Source organism: Candida parapsilosis, contig 005569, assembly GCF_000182765.1.
Source record: "Candida parapsilosis strain CDC317 annotated contig 005569".
NCBI lineage: Eukaryota > Fungi > Ascomycota > Pichiomycetes > Serinales > Debaryomycetaceae > Lodderomyces > Lodderomyces parapsilosis.
In genome coordinates this window covers 928671-950627 of record NW_023503278.1, presented here as the reverse complement: position 1 = coordinate 950627, position 21957 = coordinate 928671, and the positions used below count along the sequence as shown (strand labels likewise).

Below are 21957 nucleotides of genomic sequence, written 5' to 3'. Positions count from 1 at the left end.
TTGTGACCACCATCGAACAAAAGCAAAAACTGTTCACAATACAAAGTCATTTGGTATCAGATATACACAAACATCACGAGGACAGCATGAAGTACGGAAAACACACATATACCACTCTAGAGGGTAATATGCATGGCGCAGTGGGGAAAGTAAGACATGCATCCGATCTAGCCCCTTTCGAGCCCTCTTTTCCTCCCCCCCCCTTTTTTTTAAATACCACTTTTTACACCTTGGCGGACACAAACTCTATCCTCCTGATCCGAAACTTTAATATGTGTTTCCCTGCATTTTCATTTCACACTTAGGAATGAAGTCATTTAATAACTAGAATCACATGAGTGCGCAAGCCATTCCCAAAACTTCACTAAAGTACCTTGATTCTACGACTCCAACCGTGTCTCTCCTTTTTCGCAACATCTTCGAGGTGTTTAACTTTTTTAAAAGAAATAGGACCAAACATGCATGGTTATAATATGTATGCAACAAGCGCCTAAGACGCGCCTAAGACACGCCCAAGGCCCAAAAAATAATTGGTTCCATGTCAATGCAAGATCCACGTCTTTTTCTTTTGAAACTCGTTGTTTCCAAAATCGCCAAACTATACTGGAGGCTGTGCTCGATGTACACCAATCGAGATGGTTTATGTGGCCATCTCGTTGAATCCAAAGCGTCCTATTCCATTTTTGTGCTTGATACAACGGAAATTTATCTATCAGTCTTATCATACTGGAATCCAGACCACGTTTATACGAAGCAGTTTACTAGATACAATGTCCAGACCCAGCAAGTTGGGCTTCTTGGTACATTTTCGTTTGTTTCTACAACATCCACGTGCGGAAGTACCAAAGTTTTTCAGCTGCAATTAAAACTATATCGGCAAACACATTTACAAACAGGACTCTGCGAGGATCTTACTTTTGCTAGTATTCCTAGAAGTAGGCTTCATATTTCTTATCTCTTGGTTGGTAATGTCTTTGTAAGCAGTTTCTTACTCTGGCAAGTGTCGCAGATGGTATCCATGCGACACACAAACTATCGAACAGAAAAACGAAAATTTGTTGTCTCACATCTCTGCAACGGCAAACGGGCAAAATCTGAAAATCATTATCAAAAATTTTCAACTTGCAACTGTTTCTCCAACAACCTCCAATACATACACATCGATAGCAAATGTCAAAAATAGTATCGAGTCCTGGGATTAAGGATGCGGAACTATTGGTATCCAGATCGATACATTTAAGACCTTATGTTTGGCCATTTACAATCATATATCCAATCTTTTTTCAATTGTATTGGAATCATTATGATACTTATTTCGTGGGTAGAGAATGGACTTTTGTGTATACTATAGCTATAGTATCACTCAATTTGCTTTTTTGGTTGATGCCTCATTGGAATATTGACATCAGTGCCCAATTTAACTATAGCAAAGTTGACAAGATTGAAGATGCAACATATATCAAAATTACCCCAGCGCCAAATTCTGGTATAGGTGAAATCAGTCCTATTACTCGTGAAACTTTCCATGATGGAGAAAAACAAACTAGTTTCTTGTATCAAAAGAGAAGGTACTTGTATCATCCAGAATTGAAGAGATTTTCTCCACCAGAGTTTGAATTTGATTCATTACCAAAGTTGCAAGTGTATCAAACTACAAAAGGTTTAAGTGGAGATTTGCAAAAACAGTACAGAAACTATGGATTAAATAAGTTTGATATTCCAATTCCTACATTCTTGGAATTGTTTAAAGAACATGCCGTGGCACCTTTTTTCGTTTTCCAAATTTTCTGTGTTGCACTTTGGTGTATGGATGAGCAGTGGTACTATTCACTTTTCTCATTGTTTATGTTGGTTTCATTCGAAATGACAACTGTGTTTCAAAGAAGAACAACCATGGCCGAGTTTCAAAGTATGGGGATCAAACCTTATGATATCTTTGTCCATCGTGATAATAAATGGCTGAAACTTTCTACAACAGAGTTGTTACCTGGTGACTTGGTGTCGATCACAAGAACCAGTGAGGATAGTGCATTACCCTGTGATTTGCTATTGGTTGATGGATCGGCAATTGTGAATGAAGCCATGTTGTCAGGAGAATCTACTCCATTGTTAAAGGAGTCAATCAAGTTAAGACCAAGTGAAGATAATTTGCAACCTGAAGGATTTGACAAGAACTCAATTTTGCATGGTGGTACCCTGGCTTTGCAAGTGACAAAACCTGAAAACTCCATTGTTGCACCAGCTCCAGATCATGGATCTCTTGCCGTAGTCACCAAAACTGGATTTGAAACATCGCAAGGCTCACTTGTTCGTACAATGATTTTTTCCAGTGAACGTGTTTCAGTGGGAAACAAGGAGGCTTTTTTGTTTATTTTGTTTTTGTTGATTTTCGCCATTATTGCCTCATGGTACGTGTGGACTGAAGGTACACGCATGGGTAGAGTTCAATCAAAATTGATTTTGGATTGTATCATTGTCATCACTTCGGTTGTGCCACCTGAATTGCCAATGGAGTTGACAATGGCTGTAAACTCATCATTGTCAAAGTTGCAAAAATTTTACATTTATTGCACTGAACCGTTCAGAATCCCATTGGCCGGTAGAATTGATGTTTGTTGTTTTGACAAGACTGGTACTTTAACGGATGAGGATTTGGTATTTGAAGGTTTGGCTGGTTTTAAAGATGATGATATTCATCATTTATACAAGGTTGCTGATGCACCAACAACAACTTCATATGTTTTGGGATCAGCTCATGCTTTGGTGAAGTTGGATGATGGTGATGTTGTTGGTGACCCGATGGAACAAGCGACGTTAAGTGCAGCTCACTGGACTGTTGGAGCTAACGATACAGTTGAAAGAGAAGTTGGTAAGAAAACAGAGAAAATCAAAATTTTGCGTCGTTTCCAATTTTCAAGTGCTCTTAAAAGATCATCAACCATTTCGTCAATCAATTCACTTCCAGGTAAAAATTTTGTTGCTGCTAAAGGTGCACCAGAAACCATTCGTAAAATGATTATTGATGCGCCTCATCATTATGAAGAAATCTATAAATCTTTTACGAGATCGGGTTCGCGTGTTTTGGCGTTGGCATACAAGTATTTGGACACCAATGTCAATGTCAATAAAGTTAAGCGTGAAGAAATTGAATCGAAGTTGCATTTTGCTGGGTTTATCATTTTCCACTGTCCATTGAAAGCTGATGCAATTGACACTATCAAGATGTTGAATGAATCATCTCATCGTTCAATTATGATTACTGGTGATAATGCTTTAACTGCATGTCACGTAGCTAAAGAAGTTGCCATCACCACTAAAGATGTGTTGATTTTGGACGTTCCTGAAGAACATCATGATGCCGATGAAGCTGATTTGGTTTGGAGAAATGTTAAAGAAACAGTTGTGATTCCAGTTAGATCTACTGACAAGATTGATTTTCACCAATTGAAACAATACGATATTTGTTTGACGGGATATGCATTGAATTTGTTGAGTGGACACCAACAATTGCTTGCTTTGCTAAAGAGAACTTGGATTTACGCTAGAGTCTCACCAACGCAAAAGGAATTTATCTTGACTACGTTGAAAGATGCTGGTTACAATACATTGATGTGTGGTGATGGTACTAATGATGTTGGTGCATTGAAACAAGCCAACATTGGTGTTGCTCTTTTGAATGGTACTGAAGAAGGTATGAACAAGATTATTGAAAATAGAAAAATCGAAGCTACAAAGAAAGTGTATGACAAACAAGTTCAATTATTTGCCAACTGGGGTAAACCAGCTCCCAATGTGCCTCCCATCATTGCTCATTTGTATCCACCAGGTCAAAACAACCCCAAGTATTTAGAGGCAATGGAAAAGAAGGGTGTTGCCATTACTGAAGATATGAAGCAAGCTGTTGCCATGGCAATGAAACAGCCAGTCAAGGTACCACAACCAGGTCAATCTCCAGTCCCCGCCGATGGTGGTAAATTTGCCGATACTATCCTTGGTGCATTAAACGATGCTGAAGCTGAAGATGAAGCACCAACTTTGAAATTGGGTGATGCATCAGTTGCCGCTCCCTTCACCTCAAAATTATCCAATGTTAGTACTGTTACTCACATTATTCGTCAAGGACGTTGTGCTTTGGTTTCCACGATTCAAATGTACAAAATATTGGCTTTGAATTGTTTGATTTCGTCTTATTCACTTTCAGTGTTGTACTTGGCTGGAATGAAATTTGGTGATGGACAAGCAACCGTTTCCGGTATCTTGTTATCTGTTTGTTTCTTGTCCATTTCACGTGGTAAACCATTGGAAAAATTATCCAAAGAAAGGCCACAAGATGGTATATTCAACATTTACATCATGGGATCCATTTTGGGACAATTTTTCATCCACATTGTCACTTTAGTTTACATCACGCGTGAAATTTACATTGTTGAACCAAAAGAACCTTCAGTTGATTTGGAAAAGAAATTCACTCCATCATTGTTGAATACCGGTATGTTTTTATTACAATTGGCCCAGCTGGTTTCTACTTTTGCTGTCAATTATATTGGGTTACCATTTAGAGAGAGTCTTGCTGATAACAAAGGTATGTATTATGGATTGTTGGGAGTTGCTGGTTTGACATTTGCTGGATCGACTGAATTCATTCCTGAGATTAATGAAGCTATGCAGTTTGTTCCCATGTCAACTGATTTCAAGGTCAAGTTGACTGGATCAATCATTGTTGATTTGGTTGCTACTTGGGCTATTGAAACTGTGTTGAAGCATTTCTTTATGAATTCACAAGCTGCTGATATAGCATTGAGGGATGAGGATTTGGAATCGACTCCAAAGATTGAAGCAGTCGAGATAGTGGAGGAAAAGATTGAAGTAGAGTAGATGCTACTGCTACTGCTACTGCTACTGTTACTGCTGTTGCTGTTGCTGTTGCTGTTGCTATTATATAGAGGTCTTTCAAATTTTACATTATATTAATAAATATCTAAGATTTTTCAATTTATGACACTAGTACCACCAAGTGTAACCAAATCTTCAACACGATTCAAATGCGATACTCGTATTACTGTGATGCCCGCCTTTTCGTAAATTGCAAAATTGGTCAATCTATCATTGATCAACTGTACAATACGACGAATGTCATCTTGATCCATTTGATCTTCATCACAAGTATCACGTACAATTTGAACTATTTTCGTGAATGAAAGTGATACCCCTTTGGTATTGTTACTACTACTTGAGTTTATACCCTCGAGATACAATTGATGTATAACATTGTAAATTTGATCCATCTTGGCAGCAAGGTATTGTTCGCGTTTCTGTTCCTTGGTTATTGCTCCTGCTGAATTGTTCAATTTCTCCTTCATTTTGATCCTTTCAAGTAAAGACATTCCTTGATGTTTGTTACTTTCCTCAGCGGCATTCTTTTCCTTGAACGTGAATTTCGATCGAGAATTCTTCAAGTCCGCGAATCTAGTCCTCAGTTTCGTAGGTGATGGCGAGGGCGATGGCGATGGCGATGCTGATGTAGTAAGCGACGGTGATGAATACATCTTTGTGACTTTTCTTGGTGATGTGGTTCGTATCCATACATCACGCAAGTTTATCATGGCAAGTGATTTGTCATCTTGATGCATTGAGATCCATTTATTCACCGATTGGGTAAATTCACCAACTCGATCTTTTCCCTTAATATCCGGAAACGACATATACGTTCCATGTTGGTTTCTATATATCTTGTATAATGGTGAAATCGCTAGTATGTTCTCCAAATTGTTAATGTTGATTTTCCATTGCGCCAAATTTGATGCGTGTTGGAGAATCTCTTGTGCCAGGGGGTTAGTGACGTGGTTGATGAAATGTAGCGAAAGTGTACTGTCAATGTATTTCACATTTGATATCAACCGATGAAATTCATGTTTCGGTATGTGTTTGTGTTTGATTATGTCCATGGTTGTCGACAGCTTCAGTTGGATGAGGAATGAGACGTCTAAAGAGTTAGACGCGTTGTTCAAAAATCTTTTTATATGTTCGCGTAGCGGAGTTTATTATTTCCAAATTGAGTTTTAGCTCCAACTACACATGAGCTTTGCATAACCTAGAACGACGCTTTTGGAAGCAACGTCAACAGGTATTCGATCTGGCCTCTACAGTGAATTTTGTCACAGCTTAGAGAAGGTGGCGTTTAGCTACTCTTTTAGAAAGCAAGATGCATCAACCCATTCATCTGAGCACCACAGCTGTTTCATGCGTGACGTATCGATTGATTTTGAACACGATCACGTTTCTACCCACTAGCTCATTAATCCACAAGGTAATGTGCAATGTCCCTCATCTCATCGCTAGTTAATCTGGTCTGGACCAAAACTCCGAGAGTGCACACATAGTGAGAAAAAATACTAAAAAAAAAAAACAATATTATGCAGCCTTTTTCTGCATTGCTATCGAGTACAAGATATTGATGAATGGGTAGTGAGCAACGAGAGGACCACTTGAAGAAAGGATCTAATGTATCACCATATGAGGCGTTGTTTGCGGGATCAATTGCAGGTGGGGTATCAAGAGCAATCACTGCTCCTCTAGACACCATCAAGATACGACTACAGTTAGAAACGCGAAGTTTTTATTACAGACAGTCCATTGCCACAGTGGTTAAAGGCTTACTCAAAAATGAGGGTGTCATTGCATTGTGGAAAGGTAATGTGCCGGCGGAAATCTTATACATCTTGTATGGTGGTGTTCAATTTGCATCGTACTCCATATTGAGTACCAATCTTTCTCAATTTGAGCAACATTTTCGAATCAACTTGTCACCATCCATACATTCGATGGTGGTTGGTGCTGGCGCAGGTTTAACAAGCACGCTAGCCACTTATCCGTTTGACTTGCTTCGCACACGGCTAGTGGCAAACAAAAAAAGAGATCTTGATTCAATGAGTGGTACAATCAAACAAATTCTTAAAAACGAAGGAGTGAGCGGTATGTTTGCAGGTATCAAACCTGCAATAATCTCAGTTGCATCTACTACTGGACTTATGTTTTGGTCATACGAACTAGCAAGATCATTTTCTCAGGAGTACAAAAGTATACCATTCATCGAGGGGATTTGTGGGTTCATTGCTGGCGTAACCTCCAAAGGTATAACGTTTCCATTAGACACGTTGAGAAAGAGGTGTCAAGTTTATGCTGTTGTTCACGGGACCAAGCCTATTAATGCAATGAAACTTTTTGTTGAAATAATCAAGAAAGAGGGTGTATTAGGTCTATACAAAGGGTATGGAATCAGCATTTTGAAAACAGCCCCTACCAGTGCTTTGTCTTTGTGGATGTACGAGTACACCATTTCATTTATGAAATCTACTCCATTTGTGTGAACCAATTTAGACTTTGAATAGATAATCATTTTCATCATCATCATTAGATACACTTCCTCCAACATTGACAAAATCTACATCTTCTTCCTCATCATCATCATCATCTTCTTCTTCTTCTTCTTCATCGTCATAATCAACATCACTTCCGTCCTCCAATTGGACACCATAATACTTTGCCAACAGGCCCGGCAGTATATATTCTCTATCGTCATCATCTGAATCATATCGTAAATGGCGCTCCACGTCAGACGTATTCGTAGTTGAATTGAAATTTTGGGAATGCGCGTGTAGGGATTGTGAAGCAGTTACTAGGTTTTGTAGCCTAGAAGATTTCCGCGAAACTTCTCGTGTGTCTTCAATAGTGGGTAGTTTGTTCGGAAGATGTTTCCTGGTAGCCGTCTTTGGTGACACTATTTGAGCGGGTTGTGCCTGTCGCAATTGCTCACGGATATATTTAGGCAATTGCTCGCCAACTAGTGATGTAGGTCTGGTTTTTAATTCAGGTCTTGTTGTTGAAGCCAGTTGGCCGCTGGAATGGTGTTCTAGGACTGGTTTGGATCTAGTGGTCACGCTCAAGTTTGTTATGCTCGTAGCTGCAGGCGTGACCAATTGGCCATCTTTGCCTGTGAAATCTGGGTTTGGTCGGGGTTGCATCAAATCTAAAGATAGTCGTCTCTGATTTTTGGTCAATCTCGGCATATCATGGGCTTTCTGATTCGGGCCAATCTCTGCCCGAGGTTGCTCGCTTTCAGCATTTGCATTGGTCTCTTGTGTTACCTCTTTAAAGGGCAATAGACCTATGGAGTCGATCATTCGTGACACATCTGTATATAATGACGATTCCTTCGTACCCCAAAGTGATACCAATTGAGGGGGATTCAAATCTTGACTAAAGACTTTAAGGTCAAACAACTCGTCAATTTTCAAATTTAAAAATTCAACGTTCTTGCAGTTCGTTGTCTTGGTGACCCTCTCCCAGTCAATATTGGTGTAGAACTTTGAGATATCTTTCAATTGATCAAGATATGTGTTGATGTAGTCCTCCAACTGGACTTGCTTTTCTGAAGTCCAATCCATTGCACCTTGAAGTCAACTGTGGGGTAATTGTTCTGGTCTATTGCTGCCAACTCATCAATCGTATACGCAAAGGGGGCGTTCTTGAGGTGTGATGTAAGAAACTCTTAAACTTTATTCTTCTTTGAGTGACTTTATATAATCAAGCGCGGCGAAAGAAAACAATAGTTTCCACGCACATTTTGACATGTTGACAAGTATGAATGCGCCATGCCAGAAAATAGAATAAGGGAGCGTTTTAATCCGCTGTGACTATACGTATAAGGTCAATTTGTAGGGCAACATGTCTCTGGATACGCTGTTGCGCCTGTAGAGGAATCTGATAATTAAAAAAAAAAACAAGGCAGAAAAAAAGAGTGGTCCCTAGCAGGATCGAACTGCTGATCTTGGCGTTATTAGCACCACGCCTTAACCAACTGGGCCAAGGGACCTGTTTCTGCGCAAGAAATTAAGTAGGTTTTACTGATTCGTTGGAAACGATTATGTGTAAGCCGCTCAATTGAAGATAATATTAAAGAAAGCTCAAGCTTGCATCCCTTCTGATTAACCAAATGGTTTGCTAATTTATTAGCGACACAAATCAGCCTGTTTCAGGTAACTTTTCGATTGATTGAGCTAACTCAATTGGATTTCATCGTACAAGAAATCTTCTACTGATTTGTTTACGTAGTTTTCATGCAAAATATATTGATGATAATTCGTTAATATAATGCATCGACATTATCGGAAAATAAGAAAGCTCCATGCACAACCAAGCAGAGCTAGGGGAGTTGAATTCATTGATGAAGCAAGTGGATGTATCATTTTCATAACATACCCAAGTGTACGTACCGATTAAAGCGCTCGCTCATTAAGCATCCACCATCTTAAAACCGCACTAAAGAGCACGCTGCGACATACAGTAGAGAAAGTTCTCAACTTTTCAGCTCATATTTAGAACTAAATTATTGCTCTCATGTTTCATCGTTGCAAAGTGTCTTAACCCGGTAGCGCAATCGCAGCATCTTCGGTTATTTTTCGAGAAGCCATCATCATCACATAGCAAGTAAGAGCTACTTTTCAACAAACGCTTTGGAAATGAAAATTTTGGTGGCGGCCGATGATACAGCTTCGGGGAAGTTAGTTGAGTGTAATAGAGGTACGGATACATCCAAACAAGTTGCTCCCCAACCTAAATCCATTGAAAATTGTTTCACAATACCAAAATTCAACTATAGCTCAAGAATAAAGCACTTGATTAATTACAATTACCGATACTTTATTGCTTCTAGAATTGATGGAACTGTATCGGTATACGACTATGAAGAGGACCCAAGTGCCGAGAAAACTTTAGCAGAGGATGAAAAAGACGAATTGGATACAAAAGCTGAGTTGTTTAAACATTTGCATGATTACAAGGTCCCCATCGCAGCCAGCGACAAGCCGATAGGGTTATTCAAGCTTGAAAAATTGGATAGCATTTTAATACCATACACCTCGGGTAGAACTTTCTTGATTTACGTGGGTGATTTTAAATTCGAGCCATTTGAAATAGAGTTGCCTAATGAAAGTCCCATCGAAGCATTTGCAGTTAATCCCGAACATGAAAATATTATCGCTTATGGGGGTAAAGAAGTAGATTTGAAAGTACTTGAATTGCATGATGAAAAGATCAACAGCTCAGTATTTAAAAAAGATTACAAAAAACATTTCAACCCGAAAGTTGTCTTTGCAGCCAAGAATGTCAAAAATGATCATTTAGACTTGAGGATTCCCATTTGGATTACCAACATTTTGTTTTTCAAGAATGACTCGAAAAATAATTATAAAGTGTTGACATCAACACACTACGGACACTTGAGAATTTACGATTCAACTCACGGGCGAAAACCAATGAAGAACTATCAAGTTTCACAAGATCCAATTTTGACATTAACATTTTCTGACGAGGGCCAAAAAGAGGTTATAATTACCGGGCCCAATAGCTTGATTGCCAAGTATTCCTTGACATTGATTGACGAAAAGGCCTTCAAAACCAACTCAGCTACAGCAGGCGAGATAGTGAAAGCAGTGCCAAAATTGCTAGGTAAATATACTGGTGGAAATACTGGTGCATCGTACGCAGTTGAGGTTCTTGAAAATGTTGTTGCTGTTGCTGGATTAGATAGGTATCTTCGAGTTTTTGATGTCGAAAGTCGCGAATTGTTAGCAAGGGTTTACCTCGGAGTCGAGGTTAGCTCGTTAATAGTATTGGACGATGAAGATGAAGAAGAGGAAGAGGTGAAACGCAAGAGAGAAGCTGAAGTGGAAGAAGACGAGGAATTGTGGAACCAATTGGACAAAGAAAAGAAGAAGCAAAAAACTTCTACCTAGATTTGCTAATTTCGTGCTCTATACTCCTACTGTCTGACCTATTGCTTGTGTTGATGACACTCATACACTTCCACTCACTTAAATAATTACATTTCCATAGTCTCAATTTCCCATCGTCACCAGCAGATGACAATATAGTGCCTGTCATATTCCAATTAACGCGCCAAACTTCACATTGATGATCATTCATCTTTGCTAGAGTTTCAATATTGAAGTCACCATTTGAAGTCTCTGTAGCTTTAAAAATCCTCACATAACCATCTTTACATCCAGTGGCAATCAAATGATAGCTCCTTCCCATGGATGGGGCCCAGCTCACTGATCTTATTAGACCATTGTGTTCCGGTAAGTCACAAACTTTCACATACTTTTCTTGATGTCCACCATCCTCTCCTGATTCTGTATCCTTGGGTGCGTTTGTATAAATAAAACCTTGATCCAATGCAACCACAATGAATTTCTCAGTTTTGGTGAATTTTGACGGACACCATTCAATGGCAAAACTACTCTGCAAGCTTTTTGCTGGGAGCAGCTGACTAAGTATCGGTATCTCTGTTGTGAGTGCCCAATTAGTCAAGTCATTGGGCTCCAATGATTCATAGACCCTGAAAATTCCATCACTTCCAATGCACCCCAATTTCAAACCCAAATGATTAGGAGCAAATTTGACGTCATATATTGGGCCATATGACTCTATGGCTAGTGTCGCTAACCTTGTCCACCTTCTACCAGATCCATGTAGCTCCATCGGCTGCTCCTCCCAAACTTTCACCGTCCTATCGTAAGAGCAAGAAGCCAATATTTTGGAGCTCGAGAACTCGGGATGGGCCCATGAAATCCTCAATATCAGTGAGTCATGAGCTCTCCACAGATCGTTCAAAATCCACGAAGTTGTAGCTGCATCAAAGTCAAATACTTTTATGTGTTGATCGGATGACGCTGTTGCTATATGTTTGCCATAGAAATCATATTTTATATCATGAATTAACTCTTCATGTCCTGTAACGAATGGCTGCATTGAAATTTCGTGAAGCGTGCACTTTTTTGGGGTGGATTCGCTTTCCTTTTTTTGAACTCAAATTTCTTTGTGTACATTTTGACCTTTTTTTTCCAATTCTTATGTTGATGTCAACTTTCCCCTAATCACGAATGCCCTCAAGATGGATTAAGTTGTCGCTCTTAGTGGGCGCGATTATGGCAATAGCTCCAAACAGCCCTGTGCGTACACTGATAGCTTTTGCCGTGATTGGATATGTGGTAACGGACCTGGTGATACCGAGAGTTGGTCCAAGCTTTGTGAAAATTGGTCTCAAAGGCAGAGACTTGTCAAAACGCCCACCTGTAGCAGAAATACCTGAAACAATGGGATTGGTTGCCGCAACCACTTATCTTTTCCTCATGTTTGGATTGATCCCTTTTGTGTTTTTCAAATACCTTGTTTCATTTGGTTCTTTGGCGAATGACGAAGTCATGACAGAAAACTACAGAACCCAATATGAGTCGATCAAGGACAACAAATTATTTCCACACAATAAGCTTGCAGAGTATCTAAGTGCCATATTGTGTTTACAGAGTACAACATTATTAGGATTATTGGACGACTTATTCGACATACGTTGGAGGCACAAGTTCTTTCTACCGGCAGTTGCATCTTTGCCATTGTTGATAGTGTATTATGTCGATTTTAGCGTTACATCGATCGTGGTTCCCTCGTTTGTAACAGACTTTCCTGGTGGTCCGCGTGTTCTAAGTTTTGTCAACAGTTTCATAAAATTTGCAAATCACTTGGTCACCAACATCACCGGATTATCATTCCAAACACTTCAAACAGATTATGTTGTACCCGATCAAGTCCCTAAATTGGTAGATTTGGGAATTTTTTATTACGTGTACATGTCTGCGGTGTCCATTTTTTCACCAAACTCAATCAACATTTTGGCAGGTGTCAATGGTTTGGAAGTGGGTCAGTCGATTGTTCTTGCATTGATATTCTTGATCAATGACTTTTGTTATTTATTTTCTAGCAACACCTCACAGGCAGCAAACGATTCACACTTATTTTCAGTCATTTTCATTGTCCCATTTGTGGGCGTATCAATAGCTCTTTTACAATACAATTGGTTCCCTGCTCGAGTTTTCGTTGGTGACACATACTGCTATTTTAGTGGTATGGTGTTTGCCATTGTGGGAATATTGGGACACTTTTCAAAAACTTTGATGTTATTTTTAATTCCTCAAGTTATCAATTTTATCTACTCAGTCCCACAATTATTCCATATCATTCCTTGTCCGAGACATCGCTTGCCTAGGTTTAATGCCGATGATGGACTTATGTACCCCAGCTTCGGAGAGCTAGAGAAACCGACCGCAAGAAGCGCCACCATTTTGACCATTCTAGAAGCAGTCAAATTCATCAAGCTTGAAAGAGATCCCACACTGGGTAGAATTATACGATTTTCAAATATGACAATCATAAATTTGAGTTTAGTTTGGTTTGGCCCAATGAGGGAGGACAAATTGTGTTTGCTTATTTTGGCTATTCAGTTTGCCCTCGGTCTTTTCATGATTGTATTTCGACACACAGTTGGTCCTTGGCTTTTCGGGTACGACAACTTGTCGTGGGGCGTCAAATAAAACATTTATAGAATTACAGAAGCTAAGAATAATATCGATAGTTACACTCTCCTTGCAAAAACTTTAATTTGTCGTGTACTGCTGAAAAGACACCATGACACAAAAATCTGAAAACTGGACTTTAAATATTTCTTTCAATTCACCACAGCACAGAACAACGAATACACCAACAACAATTAGTAAACATGGCAGGCCCACCACCACCACCCCCGCCACCTCCTCCGGGAGCACCAAATTTAAGTACGCCAGCCTCAGCACCACCCCCTGCTGCTGCTGCTATGCAACCTGGAAGGGATGCCTTGCTCGGTGATATTAGAAAGGGAGCAAAGTTGAAAAAAGCAGTGACGGTTGATAAATCAAAGCCAATGATTGATGGGAAACTGTCCATCACTACAAGTGCACCATCGCTGCTGGCACAGGGAAATGCTGTATCTGCTCCACCTCCATCCATTCCAACAGGTGCACCTCAATTGGGTGATATATTTGCCGGGGGAATGCCAAAATTGAAGCATGTCGATAATAGAGCAGGAATCACGCCTCAATCAGCTCCAAAAATACCAACCAAGACACCAGTTCCTCCCTCGGTCAGACCTTCAAAACAAGCAGGGTCTGCAGCGCCACCAATCCCAAGAAACAATCCACCGACACTGACAGCACCACCAATCTCCACGAGCGTACCACCGGCCCCTAAGGTTCCTCCTACTCGACCAAAGAAACCCAGTCATGTGAAAAACAGCTCCATTAGCTCGACAAACTCAATTGAATCAGCTTCCAAGCCTCCCCCATTACCTTCAGGACCTCCACCACTTCCCACAACAGCTCCACCAATTCCTACAAACTCGAAGCCTTCAAAGAAAACGGCACCATCAAATTCTATGCCCCCAGCACCGCCAGCACCACCAGCGCCACCAGCGCCACCAGCGCCACCATCTATGGCATCACCGACATCGTCAGCCTCATCAAACTCAGCCGCTCCTACAGCTCCTCCATTACCGGCGGGAGGCTTGCCTTTCTTAAGTGAAATCAATGCAAGAAGGGATGATAAGAACGTGATTGATAAGGCACCATCAGCCTCGGGCAACACACTGAGCAAACTAGGAACACCAAGCGCGCCACCTCGTCTACCAAATGCTGCTGCCCCTAAAGCACCACCGTTGCCACAAAGCTCTGCCCCTAAAGCACCACCGTTGCCACAAAGCTCTGCACCAAAGGCACCACCGTTGCCACAAAGCTCTGCACCAAAGGCACCACCGTTGCCACAAAGCTCTGCACCAAAGGCACCACCGTTGCCACAAAGCTCTGCACCAAAGGCACCACCGTTACCACAAAGCTCTGCACCAAAGGCACCACCGTTACCACAAAGCTCTGCACCGAAAGCTCCCCCGGTGCCATCCGCTGTCCCTGCACCACCTGCACCACCTCCTCCATCCTTAACACCAAAGACGCCCACTTCGAAGAGCTCTACAAAGTCAGCGTTTTCATCATCCGCACCTGCACCTGCGCCTCCAGCTGGGGGTGCTTTACCCTTTTTGGCTGAAATTAATGCAAAAAGAGACGATTCATTTGTGGTAGATGGTAGCCTGAAGTCACACACTACCCAACCAGAGTTCTCTACAGAAACATCGTCGCTGACGAAAGAAATTGGAAATGGGTCACAAAGCAATTTCGTGGGGAAATCCAAAAAATCCGCGCCATCTGCCCCACCCATACCAAACTCTAGTGTCCCTCCTATTCCAGGAATGTTGCCACTGCAGAGGAAACCAACTCAAATACCAACCCCACCAGCGCCATCCCAACAATCTTCGATTCCACCAACACCAAAAACCCCACCTGTTTCCCAAAAAGTAAAACCATTGATTCCACCAGTGTCAAATGATTCATCTTCACATGATGACACTAACAACAGTCAGACTTCCCCGCTGCGAGCTCCACCGCTACCAACAGGAGGTCCTCCACTGCTGCCACCACCACCACCTACGTCATCAGCACCCGCAATGCCAAAACTTAAGAAAGCTGCACCACCTCCACCGCCGCCTTCAGGATCCTCTCCGTCGTCATCTTCGACGGTTTCGAGGAGCAGGACGTCCTCGTCACAGCAGCAGCAGAACAACTATGAACTTGACTCCAAACAGCACGCTGGTTCATCATTGAGGAAGATATCAGCACTGGCTTATACTATAAATGGACACAGCAACAGTTCATCTTCAGGACAGAAAGTCGTTATTGATGACAAGAGGTTTAAATTTGTCAATGCCAACGCATTACCTAACCCTAGGCGATATGAAGGCGCAAAGAAGTTGTATCCCAGTGGAAGAGGTTCGTCAATCCCTTTAGACTTGAGTTTATATGATTGAGAGTATGAGGTATTCGCAATGTAAAACCATTCATTTTTCCATTATAGTTGTAAGCCATTTGTTATCTATCTCTATTCATTTATTGTGTCAGGCGACCATAGGTGAACAACTTTATCATAAAATGAACAAGTTGCAACGTAGTTCCCATCAAATGACCAATCACCACCATAGCACATACTTTCATGATCTCCTTTGAAATATCTATCTACTGAAAAGTCAGCACCTCTAGTATTTATGATTCTTGCACCATCGTACATACAGCAACTCAAAACTCGATTATCATTTGCAACGTGACTTGGAATCAACCTCCAAACACCACCATTGAGATTCTCTTCGTGCAATTTCTTTGGAATATACCCCTCAATCAACCTCGGATTTGTTTCATCAATACATCGTAAATCCCATACCCGTAAATGATCATCATAAGATCCAGTCCAGAGTAAGTTGCCACTTGTCGAGCTCCATTGCTTCGATGGTGACAAGATACTAACTATGCCAGCATTGTGTCCACGTGACAATGTCCATATTGGTTGAGATGCTCGTAGATCATGAGCAATCAATTGAGAGTCATCGCCACCGGTGTATACGACGTGTTGCAATTGACCCAATTCTCCAAACGAACCAGTCCAACATTCCAAACTATGTTGAGCTTCAAGAACTGTTGTTGTGTGTGAGATCAAGTCATGTATGCCCAGGTATCCACTTGTCAATGTGACTAGTACTTGGTTTGAATTGTTCGGATTATAGAATACTGATGTAATGCAATTCGACTCATCGTCATCTATCGTAACTTCATTGACAATAGTGATCTCGTCATTATCTTGACCGACTTTCCATATTATTAGCTGACCATTTGAATGAGCTGATAACAATTGAGAAGAATCTTGAGGATTGAATTTTATGTCAAGTATAGCTGATTTTGTAGGAACTGACGTCAACAATGCCAACGATGAATCCTGGGCATCATATCTGTACACATCTAGTGATCCATGTTTGATTCCACTCTTTTCCTCCAACTTGTATGTCCCGATATAAATCCTGCTAGTGTCATTAGGATGAATTCTTAAACAGCATGGCGGTAGCCCCGTAACTATTTTTGCTAATATAGAATTAGTTGCAACCATTTCGAAGAAAAGAGTAGATAGTGGGAGTCAAATCAAGAAAGAGAAAAAAAAAAAAGAACAAAATACATTGCACTGAAATCTGGAGAGGAATTGAGTAACCCCCGTCAACATCTTCACCCTCCACAATAGTCATGGGCTTGTACCAGAAATGGATGAGCTTACCAGTGAAAGCTCGTTATTATGTCGGATTTTCTACCATTGTTATGGCTGTAATTGGTGATTATGTTACAACGAGAATAAATGACGAGGTTAAAGCTCGTGATTCGATCATTGCTCAAATGGAGTACGATAGTCAACAAAAGAAGAACTGAACAAATGGGAAAAGATGCAGTGGTGTTGTATCATAATAGACCAGATGAAGAGACAACAGGAACTGAGTCAATTTACTTTGCGCTTTATCGCAACAGTAGAACAGGGTCAATGGAGTACCAATGTGCTAGTCACGGAGTATAAGGATCATCATGTAAATAGGCGTACTTTTTTTCCTTTCAATTAAAGCATCTATTCAACTAAATTAATATACAAATTCATCTCCTCTTCTTTTTGACACTGTCTTTTGCAAACATCTTCACCACTTAATACTTTAACAATCCCTTTTGCACAAATCCTTTTCTGAGATTACTAATAAATTCCAAGAATTTAGCTGGATTTGAATCAATGCCTCTTGAGTAAACAAAGTGTGATGCCAAATAAGTTGCAAAAATAGCCTTCAAATAAGCTTGTGGAACTCTGGCTAACACATTTTCAATACCAACAGTGGATAAAAGCAATGGAGGCAATGAGTCTAACAACACAGCGTTTCTGAAATCAACATCATCGTCCCAGAGTTCTTTTGAGTTGGCTAATTCATCACCCAATTTGTTAATAGCAAGCGATAACTTGTCAGACAAGATGGTGAATGGTATACCAGTTTCAGCCTTCAATTTCCACAATGCTTCAAATTCGGAATTGGCATTGGCAACAATCTTGTTCTGAACATCTTTGACATATTTTTGATAAAATTGTGGCTTTTCACCAGTTTTTGTATCAACACACATATTCTCCAAGAATCCTTTATCATCAAAAGCCAAAGCTGCCAAAACTTCTAATGAAGAAGACGTAACACCACCTTTGTTTGTAGATGCATCCTTAAAAATAATTGTGCCTGCTTTTTCCAAAACCAATTTAGCTGATTGAGTAATGAATAAATTAGCTCCTTCAACAAAGTAAGGGATAATCGATTTACCTGTCTTTTCGTCAATCAATTCATGAACATTGTTGGTATCAATAGCAGCTGGTCTACCACCACATGGAACAAAAAGATCAACTCCATTGGTTCCAAATTGTTCCTTCAACTTCAAATGGAAAGTGTTTCTAAAAGCAACTCCACTGGTAACAACTTGTCCGCTAGGCAAGGTTACATCGAAATCATCAACAAGAACAATATAACCTTGCGGTGACAACTTGGAACGGTCATAATGATCAATCATCTTTCTGGATTTAGCTAAACGAATCAATTCTTGTTTATCCAAACCATTAGGGTCGGCAATAACACCCGATCCATCAACAATTCCAACGTAGATTTCGTCTCTTGATAACAAAATCTCATTGGAACCCAAATCACCATCGGGTCCACCGGTTTGAAACTTGCGAATCTTGGAGTTGTCGATATTCAATTTTTCATAAATCTTGTTGACATAAGCTCTAACTGACAATGTAGTCATTCCATATTCATCATGAGGAATACCACCAATTGCTTCTGATTTACCAGTCAAGAATGACTTCCACCATGGTGCACCTCTTTCTCTGGCATGTAAAGTGGCCCAATCAACATATCCTGCAGTCCCTTCATCAGGTCCCAAAAACAAAATTTCGGGCTTGTTATACAAGTCGACATAATTGTCCTTCACACCAGGAATATGCTGCTTCAAAAGTAAATCAATTAAAGCATCAATATACTTTTCAAAACTTGCTTGGGCGCGATCTTGTGCTGAACCTGAATCCAACAAAATAACACCTTTGGATCCACCTTCAGGAATATCTTTATTCTTGCGTTGTTGTGTGTTTGCCAAATTATAGTTTTCATCAAAAAGATTTCTGGCATTAACATTATAAGCATCCAAATTTCTTGACCTCACAATTCTAATACCACCTCTGGCAATATCTCTGAATCTAATGTGGAAACCTCTGAAATCAGAACCAACAACGAAAAACATACCATATGGACGTTCAGGATATTCAGTTTCTGGTAAGAATGAAGGGTCTAATCTGAATGACAAGGCAACCTTTGTTGAAGTGTAAAAATTTGTCTTCAAGATTGACTTGTTGAAAGTATACAAAGCTCTCAAGACAATGGCATGATGTTCATTTTGAGAACATTCTCTACTAAGCAATTGTTCAAATTCTTCTTCGGAGCCAACTGGTTGTATTTGCGATAATCTTTGATAAGATAAAGTCTTTTCCATTGAGGATCTAATGTAATGAACATCAGCAAATTGACGATACAATTTACGAACAATTTCGCTTCTGACGTCGAACACTTCCTTGATGTAGTCTTGAGTGTACGTCTCTGACCTCAATCTCTTTTTCAAACTGCTCAACACTTCTGCATGTTCAGTTGATTTCGAAGGATCCAATAATGAAGATAATTTTTTGTACTCTGGTCCTAAACGATTCAAGAAGTGAGTTACGAAAATAACTCCAGATTGAGCATAAATTGATTCTTGTAATGACAAATCACCTTGAATGAATCTGGTGTGGAAAAAATTGTGAGGAATACAGTACAACAAAGAAGCTTCTTTAATCACTTGATAGATCGACAAGTCAACTGCTGATCTCAGTCTTGAAGTGACATACATTGATGTGATCGTAACTCCATTCGCAAATTGTTCCACATATTTTCTAGTAGTTTGCAATTTGTAATAATTGGCCAAGTCACTCAATGCTGAATTGTATCTTGCTGCTGTGCTTTGTCTATAACCAATAATTACACGATACTCATCAGAATTTTCAATTTGGAAATGTTTGATGATTGGACCAGTTGACTTGATGACTTCCTTGTTGATGCTTTCATACAAGGATTTAGTATTTTGTGATGCAATTTTCAAAAAAGTCTCATCACCAATCTTGTCCAAGTCCAATTCATCAGTGGCAACTTTTTCATTTTTGAATTGATTCTTGTAAACAAAAACCAATCTAACAATTTGTTCACCGAGATTCTTATTTTGAGCATAGATACCATTCAAAATTGGGTCAGTTTGATAATTCAATGGAGCAGCAAAATATTCAGCACGATAACTCTTGTTTGCAGCATCACTAGGGTCGATGTACTTGTCATCAATTAAACTTTCAAATGGGTTTCTAGCATAATCCAAAGCATCAACTGTGTCAAAAAACACAGCATGATCTTCAGCTTCTCTTTTGTAAGAAATCAATGGTTGTTCACCAGCATTGGCATAAGCTTGAACTTTACACGAGTACAAGGCATGAATATGACCAGCAATTTCTTCAGGCGTCAGTCTGGCGAAAAAAACATCATCAATGCCCAAAGATTCATAAAACCATTTGGCTTCGGATTCCAACAAGGATTCAGGAATAAACCCAGTAGAATCAAGAGCATCCAAAACTTGATCAAATTGGTCCTTTTTTCCACTAAATGGGCTATCAATGTAGTCGTGTTTTAGGCTCACTGCTGATGAGTTGTTGGAAGTGGAGTTTGATTTGTAGATGTTAAGGTTAGCAACACCTTGTTCGAGACTAGTCATTTTGTATGAGATTGCAGAATGTGTTGTCGGAGTAGATGCTTCAGAAATGTTGAAATTTTGCAACTGAAAATCCGGGGAAATATTTTTCACTATTTATAGTTGAGTTTTGTAGTTTTTATTGGCGGGGGAACAGTAGGCAGTTGTTGGAAGTTTTTAGGCGTTTATACAAAAAAAAAAGCCTAATGTGGTGTGTCTGTGTGTCTGTGTATGTGGCATTTTTCTGTTTAATGTTTAAATAAAAGGGAGGGGTAGTGTACATAATACTGTGGAGTGTGTAATAATGTATTAATGTAGTGTCTAATTGCACAAAAAACGTTTCAATAAAGTTTCTTCAATTTCTTTTTTTTTTCCCTCTTCTCTTTCAAGTTTCGTGTGTCAAAAATGCTCTGTGAGTGGGGAGTAGTAGGTATTTGGTTGTAAAAGAGTCGATGTCACCATATGTGTTCATAGGCTACCCAGAACCACCGAGATAATCAAGTATTGAAAACCTTATGGTAGATGATGTAGCCACACTGTCAAGAAGCGAGATTGAGTTTATGGTTTTGTAACAAGGGTTGGCAAATAGCCTGCAAGTGTCTGTATGTATGGAATCACTCAAAATGTGGTCTGCTGCCAGCGCACAGTCAATGTGTCAATATGTAAAGTCATGTAGTGGCAAATAACCTTAGTAGTGGTGGCTCTGCTGCTTATTGTCGAGGTATGCTAGGAGCAAAACGACTGGCTTGTAGATTGGTGTGTGTGTATGTGTGTGTGCTACTTTCATTTGGTTGCAAAGTAATTGGTTTGACCTTCGGAGATTTTTGATTTTTTTTTCTGTCTGTCCATTTGTCTGTCTGTACTTTCTTTTGTTCTGTGTCTGAATCTGTGTTTGCAATGTATGAGTTTTGGTCATTGTGCATTGAAACCAATTCGGGTATCGTCAAGCGAGCATTTACTTTTCTCGCTTTTTGTTATTGGTGCCAAATGGCCCCTACAGACTAAGAACACAGCTACTTAAAAAAACTGTGGCTACAAAGCTTTAGCTACGGCCGTAATCAAATAATTGTATTTTTCTCTCTATGGCTGAACTCAAAGAACGGCGTATAGAGTTTCAAATGACGAATTGTGGAGAGACAAATTGTCACGCAAAGATCCAAAAAAAAAGAATAGCTGCACTATGTTTTTTTTTTTCAATTCTGCAACATGCCAAACAAAGCACTGCTTTTGTTTAAAAGCTTTGGTTCATCATCATTGTTGTTGTCGTTGTTGCATTTTTGTGAATTTTGGTTTACATAGAAAATGCCTTTTAGCCAAGCTAAATGTAAGAGGA

General features: G+C 39.9%; 11 protein-coding genes and 1 non-coding gene across 12 annotated transcripts; 6 read left to right on the top strand and 6 right to left on the bottom strand. All coding sequences in view use genetic code 12, as the record gives it.

The window, feature by feature from the left end:
- Positions 1 to 1170: 1170 nt before the first annotated feature.
- SPF1 (ion-transporting P-type ATPase) lies at positions 1171 to 4875 on the top strand (the record flags this gene model as incomplete). The annotated part of the gene is made up of 1 exon (XM_036812469.1): positions 1171 to 4875. One exon carries the CDS (start codon positions 1171 to 1173, stop codon positions 4873 to 4875), a length of 3705 nt encoding a protein of 1234 aa, XP_036663573.1.
- Positions 4876 to 4988: 113 nt separating this feature from the next.
- On the bottom strand, positions 4989 to 5945 carry CPAR2_104270 (uncharacterized protein; the record flags this gene model as incomplete). The annotated part of the gene is made up of 1 exon (XM_036812468.1): positions 4989 to 5945. The coding sequence occupies one exon, from the start codon at positions 5943 to 5945 to the stop codon at positions 4989 to 4991; it is 957 nt and encodes a 318-aa protein (XP_036663572.1).
- Positions 5946 to 6458: 513 nt separating this feature from the next.
- On the top strand, positions 6459 to 7367 carry CPAR2_104260 (thiamine transporter; the record flags this gene model as incomplete). Its single annotated transcript, XM_036812465.1, has 1 exon — positions 6459 to 7367. The coding sequence occupies one exon, from the start codon at positions 6459 to 6461 to the stop codon at positions 7365 to 7367; it is 909 nt and encodes a 302-aa protein (XP_036663571.1).
- A 6-nt stretch (positions 7368 to 7373) lies between these two features.
- CPAR2_104250 (uncharacterized protein) lies at positions 7374 to 8444 on the bottom strand (the record flags this gene model as incomplete). The annotated part of the gene is made up of 1 exon (XM_036812464.1): positions 7374 to 8444. One exon carries the CDS (start codon positions 8442 to 8444, stop codon positions 7374 to 7376), a length of 1071 nt encoding a protein of 356 aa, XP_036663570.1.
- A 354-nt stretch (positions 8445 to 8798) lies between these two features.
- CPAR2_t_cp_Ile(AAU)_34 lies at positions 8799 to 8872 on the bottom strand. The gene has a single exon. It is a non-coding gene; the product is annotated as a tRNA-Ile (tRNA).
- A 646-nt stretch (positions 8873 to 9518) lies between these two features.
- On the top strand, positions 9519 to 10793 carry NSA1 (ribosome biosynthesis protein; the record flags this gene model as incomplete). Its single annotated transcript, XM_036812463.1, has 1 exon — positions 9519 to 10793. One exon carries the CDS (start codon positions 9519 to 9521, stop codon positions 10791 to 10793), a length of 1275 nt encoding a protein of 424 aa, XP_036663569.1.
- Positions 10786 to 11811, bottom strand: SEH1 (Seh1p; the record flags this gene model as incomplete). The annotated part of the gene is made up of 1 exon (XM_036812462.1): positions 10786 to 11811. One exon carries the CDS (start codon positions 11809 to 11811, stop codon positions 10786 to 10788), a length of 1026 nt encoding a protein of 341 aa, XP_036663568.1.
- A 131-nt stretch (positions 11812 to 11942) lies between these two features.
- On the top strand, positions 11943 to 13427 carry ALG7 (UDP-N-acetylglucosamine--dolichyl-phosphate N-acetylglucosaminephosphotransferase; the record flags this gene model as incomplete). The annotated part of the gene is made up of 1 exon (XM_036812461.1): positions 11943 to 13427. The coding sequence occupies one exon, from the start codon at positions 11943 to 11945 to the stop codon at positions 13425 to 13427; it is 1485 nt and encodes a 494-aa protein (XP_036663567.1).
- A 185-nt stretch (positions 13428 to 13612) lies between these two features.
- On the top strand, positions 13613 to 15781 carry VRP1 (Vrp1p; the record flags this gene model as incomplete). The annotated part of the gene is made up of 1 exon (XM_036812460.1): positions 13613 to 15781. One exon carries the CDS (start codon positions 13613 to 13615, stop codon positions 15779 to 15781), a length of 2169 nt encoding a protein of 722 aa, XP_036663566.1.
- Positions 15782 to 15852: 71 nt separating this feature from the next.
- On the bottom strand, positions 15853 to 16905 carry CPAR2_104200 (diphthamide synthase; the record flags this gene model as incomplete). Its single annotated transcript, XM_036812459.1, has 1 exon — positions 15853 to 16905. The coding sequence occupies one exon, from the start codon at positions 16903 to 16905 to the stop codon at positions 15853 to 15855; it is 1053 nt and encodes a 350-aa protein (XP_036663565.1).
- A 131-nt stretch (positions 16906 to 17036) lies between these two features.
- CPAR2_104195 (uncharacterized protein) lies at positions 17037 to 17216 on the top strand (the record flags this gene model as incomplete). The annotated part of the gene is made up of 1 exon (XM_036812458.1): positions 17037 to 17216. The coding sequence occupies one exon, from the start codon at positions 17037 to 17039 to the stop codon at positions 17214 to 17216; it is 180 nt and encodes a 59-aa protein (XP_036663564.1).
- A 264-nt stretch (positions 17217 to 17480) lies between these two features.
- Positions 17481 to 20648, bottom strand: GDH2 (glutamate dehydrogenase (NAD(+)); the record flags this gene model as incomplete). The annotated part of the gene is made up of 1 exon (XM_036812457.1): positions 17481 to 20648. The coding sequence occupies one exon, from the start codon at positions 20646 to 20648 to the stop codon at positions 17481 to 17483; it is 3168 nt and encodes a 1055-aa protein (XP_036663563.1).
- Positions 20649 to 21957: the final 1309 nt, after the last annotated feature.